The 4835-nt window shown below is 41.3% G+C and overlaps 1 protein-coding gene across 1 annotated transcript; it reads right to left on the bottom strand.

Moving 5' to 3' along the window:
* Positions 1 to 1973: 1973 nt before the first annotated feature.
* Positions 1974 to 4815, bottom strand: wnt16 (wingless-type MMTV integration site family, member 16). Its single transcript, XM_061075727.1, has 4 exons — positions 4647 to 4815; positions 3293 to 3519; positions 2825 to 3114; positions 1974 to 2638 (listed from the first exon to the last, which is right to left on the bottom strand). Exons 1-4 carry the CDS (start codon positions 4736 to 4738, stop codon positions 2180 to 2182), a joined length of 1068 nt encoding a protein of 355 aa, XP_060931710.1. The 5' UTR covers positions 4739 to 4815; the 3' UTR covers positions 1974 to 2179.
* Between the last annotated feature and the right edge of the window lie 20 nt (positions 4816 to 4835).

Genomic DNA, 4835 nt, shown 5'->3' with positions numbered 1-4835 from the left:
GTCTTCTTCTTCTCTTCTGTCCAGGACGTCTGCAGCTTCCCACTCTTTTCAACCTCCTATGCCCCCCCCCCCTCTTTCCTGGACATCGAGCTCGGAGTAAAATAAGCTGACTCAGGTGTTTTATTCACACACTTCTCAAACACGTGTTTTTACTGAACATGCATGTTGTCAACTTCATACACAAACTGATCGTTTGATCAAAACACAAACACACACAAAAGTGATACACATCTTGGTTGAACTGTCCTGTTCCATCGTATTTATTTTGTTTAAGAATATTGTATTTTACATTATATGTTATTTCCAGGGTTACATTTTTCTTTGCGTTTATATCGATTGTTTTTATTTATTTACCATTTTTCTGATGTTAGTGTTTTAACACAAAACCATATAATTTACACTGTAAAAATATAAAAAAAACCAGGCAGAATTAAAACTATAAAATTCTGATCAATTCAAAAGATTATGAATTAAACTTATAATTGCTGTCGATAATACAATTAATTAGATGTCTGTTCTATGAAGCAAGTTCAACATATCCAGGATATTGTTATCCAGCTGAACCTAACATCACAGTCATGCCAAGTGGTCACATGATGCTGGTAATTATCTTGTGAAGTTTACTCAGGTTTTCTGATCCACACCAGCTCCACGGGTTCAAGCGTGATGTCATGTTTCAAAGGAATTGTGTGGGTGGAGCTTTTATACAGTTTGATCATAAGTTACCATGGTGATTTACCCCGATAACAAGTGAACGAGCTTCATGGGACTGAAAACTGTGAACACACACACACACACACACACAAAAGCGAAGGTTAGAATCAGGTTTGGGTAAGAGAGTGTATTATGTCAATGAGGGTCCTAAGATAAGTTAAAAGTACAAACACGTGTGTGTGAAGAATAGCAGGAAATCCTGTAAATGAGAATCTGTGTCTGTTCTCTGCTGTTTTCTGTTTCCTGAATCTTTCTGCTCTGTCATCACACACACACACACACACACACAACACACACACACTCTTTCTGCTGAGTCGTCATCATTTGTCTTCCAGACCCCCCCCCCCCCCCCCCCTGTTTCTTCACTCATTAAAACTGAACCTTGTTTGTTCGAGTTCCACTAAGTGAACGTGCATGGGATGAAAACTCTCAGTTAAACTGTAGGTTACTCTGATAACCACAAATCCTCCCTCGATTTTTCTGTCCTCGACCTGAACTTTGTTTCAGTGAAAAATCAACTGTAAATAAAATAGACAACGTTTCTTATACAAACGCTGCCTTCTTGTGGTGATGATAATTATTTACAGTCTGTGCAGTAGTGATCGTGTGGAGCTGTGGTGACGAGGCCTCGCCCACACATGCTCTCGTCCAATCAGAAGTCAGTCTCAGATGTCAATCATCATGTCTCAGCCTGTTTTTATATCAAATAACTAATGAAAACCAAACTGATCAGAAACACTTGAACAAACAGAGATAAGAACGACCTGAAATGACAGAAACATATTTGAAAAACATTTATTTAACGTCTTCTTTGATTTGTTTGGTCCCATCGGCTAACATGGAGGAGTTACTGGAGCAGGAGTTACTGGAGGAGGAGTTACTGGAGCCAGACACCAGGAGGAACAGATCATTCACTTTAGAGTCGAACGTGTCTGATAACGAGTTCCTCTGGTTCTACTTCCTGTTTTCACGTGGACGACGATCAAACGTCCCGAAGATGTTAGAGACTAAATGGAAACGTGAAGCGTCACATCAGCAGCTCGTCCTGACAGTTTACTTATTATTACTACTGTTGTAAACTTAATAAACAACATTTTATTGATTTGTTATAACTGAGTGTTTAACTTTGAATGTTTGGACTTTTTTTACTTTTCAAACTTCAATTTGTATAAAACGTGTATTATATTCTGACAGTTTTTTCCTGAAATCAACAAAATTAAATGTGATAATTTCAATATAAATAAAGATTTACTGACAAAATGAAATATAAAAAAAAATTGATTTGTTTTGTTTTCATGAATCGGTTTGTTTCTCAGAAAAAACCCAAAGATTCAGAACCAGCTGGTCACGAGACTCGAGCAGAGGTTTGATCCTAAGGTGGGATCATCATCATGTTATTCATGCTGTCCTCGTGAATGATGTTGGAAACTTGATGTTTGAAACTTTGTCCTCAGTTGTGATTTGTTTATTTGCAGGTGTGCATGTCGTTCATGCTCTCGCAGCGCCTGCAGCGGACGTAGCAGCACCAGACGAACTTGCACTCGCAGCGCTGGACGTGTCGCACCACATGCGTGTTGTATCCACGGCCACAGCACAGCAGGTTGCAACCGTCCGGTCCAGCGGACGTCCGGTTGCAGCGGCGCCCTCTGGTGCCGGCGATGCCGCGGCGCCGGTCCTCCAGGCAGTAGTTGGGAGACTTGTTGAAGAAGATGAGCTGGTGTTTGTCGACAGGAAGGAGACGCTTGTCCTTCCTCCTCGTCTTCCTCTTTGAGCGGTCCGACACCTGAACACTGTGCTCATACTGCTCCTTCAGATAAACGCCGACACGTTCGAACGCCGCCATCGTCTTCCAACACGTCTTCACCGCACAAGAACCGGAAACACCATGACAACGACAGTCTGTCAACATCGTCCTGTCAATCGCCTGCAGGGTGAGACAATGAGACACAAATTTAAACATGACAACAGAAAAGTATTATTCTTTATTTCTAAGAGGCTTTTATTTTGAAACTCATGTGCAGGGAGTGATATTAAAACTAAAAGATCATTTTCATTATCAAAAAGTCCGAAAATAGTAACTATGCTGATTTGATTTCACTCGGTGTCTCACCTGGCGTCCTGCCTCTGAGTTGTGTTGGTTCATGGTTGCCGGCGTGAAGCCTCCCCCGCTCGTCGACATGTTTTTGGCGGCGGCATCGATGAACCTGCGGCTGAACCAGGTTCCGTACTGGATGTGGTCCGAGCAGCCGCCCCAGTGCCAGCCCTCCGTCATGGAGCCGCCGCCCTGCAGCCGAGCGTCACAGCCGCACTCCGTCATGTTGCCCTGACTACAGGAGCGCGTAACGGCGTGGACCAGCCCTGCAGCCATCACCGCGTAGATAAACGCTGTTTCTTTGGTTCCTATTGGATGAGAGGGAGGGAGGGTCAGAGTGACATCATGTTAACATTCTAGAGTAAAAATAAAAGTTGTAAAATTGTTTTGGTTCTTGTTGACGGCCAATGTGTTTGTTTTATTAATATAATGTGTTTGTATTTATTTGTTATGTGCATCATTTTTATTATCAGGTCGCGCTCTCACCGCTGGTTAACTCATGTTCGAACACTGGAGGGCGCTGGTTGACGGAGCAGTTCCACCTCTCGTGTCTGAACTGACTCTGACACTCGTCGATAGCGAGTCGAGCTCCGTCCTGGACGCTCGGCAACAGAAAAGGTTTCTTACGGCACAGCTCCCGCTGCCGGCTGCTCAGAGGAAGGTTGGAGCAGCTGAGGTTCTCCGGGCCGCCGGCTGACGCCACGCCCAACCACCTGTTCAGGAAACGATTCATAACATTAACATCTGGGTCGATGATCAATAAAAGATAAAACCTGGATTTATCAGATCAGAAAGAAAATAATTGTTTGTGGTGGTTTCACTTTAGCTCAGAACAAGCTGATTTGAATATTTTATTTACTTGAAAAGCTTTTCACTTTTATAATAAAGAATAAAGATCTGTGTTTTATGATGAGTGACCAGCAGAGGGAGACAGATCACTCCAGAAACTTCAGTGAACAACAACAATAATAATACTAATAATAAAAGTAATAATAACAATACTACTACTACTACTACTAATAATAATAATAATAATAGATTTGTGTCATGTGACTCAGTGAGTCATATCACATGTCACTGATATCTTTTTATTTTACTGCTTCTGATGTTTTACATGGTTGTTAATATTTGAAAAATATTTGTATATTGGTGATCAGTTTCTATGTCATGTGACTGATAAAAAAAAGATCTAAAGAAAGAGGCGTGTCTTTTTTATCTCGTATGACAATAACGTGGGATGTGATTTGCAGTTGGTGGGTCACATGACATGAAGTTATTAAAAACAGTTCCTTTGTGGACGGTCCCTGAGTGAAGGTCTGAACACCAGATGATCCACAGGAGCCTGAAAACTCCCTCGGGTTGTTTCTGTTGATTATTAAACACTGAACCTTAGAGCACAGTGTCATTATATGTTCTTTATAATTATATAAATTATAAAAGTTCTGACAGAACCTTTATATTTATTATCTTAGGCAGGTAAAAAATCTGCTTTATTATCCAACACTGAACAGTTTAATGAGCCGGAAAAAATCTTACTGAAAACAATGCAATCACATTTATATCTTTATTTTTTATCTCTGATTATGATTATTAAATTATTCGTTGTGATTATAAGAAAAACTGAATAATAAATAACCGATAATTAATTCACATTCACTTCATTCGTGATAGATAAAAGAAAAAAAGTCTACGTGAGATTTATTTCCTGTAGTCACCCTGTGTGAAACAGTAGTATTAATACTGCTGTTTCAGTAGTATTAATACTGCTGTTTCACACACTCACCCTGTGTGAAACAGCAGTATTAATACTACTATACTATATAAAGTATTAAGAACTCACATCCAGGAGCCCCGGCAGCACAGCGGACAGACGCAGAGCAGCAGCAGACTCACGGGACTCATGTGTCGGACTCTTGTGATCCGTGTCTCCATGTCCTCTTCATGCACCTGGGTTAGGGTTAGTGTTAGTCCTCCAGAGCAGCTCCGGTGAGGCGGCGGCCCCTGACCCGGCGTCCTGCTCCCTGACTCG

The sequence above is a fragment of the Limanda limanda genome, chromosome 1 (genome assembly GCF_963576545.1).
Source record: "Limanda limanda chromosome 1, fLimLim1.1, whole genome shotgun sequence".
NCBI classification, from domain to species: Eukaryota; Metazoa; Chordata; class Actinopteri; order Pleuronectiformes; family Pleuronectidae; genus Limanda; species Limanda limanda.
The sequence above is the reverse complement of the archived record's forward strand: the minus strand, read 5'-3'. Positions and strand labels throughout refer to the sequence as shown.

Coding starts and splice junctions, on each gene's coding strand:
- wnt16 (XM_061075727.1), bottom strand. CDS start 4,738: ATGGAGACACGGATCACAAGAGTCCGACACATGAGTCCCGTGAGTCTG. Junction 3,520..4,646: donor TGCTGCCGGGGCTCCTGGAT/GTGAGTTCTTAA, acceptor TTTCCTGAACAG/GTGGTTGGGCGTGGCGTCAG. Junction 3,115..3,292: donor CGAACATGAGTTAACCAGCG/GTGAGAGCGCGA, acceptor CTCATCCAATAG/GAACCAAAGAAACAGCGTTT.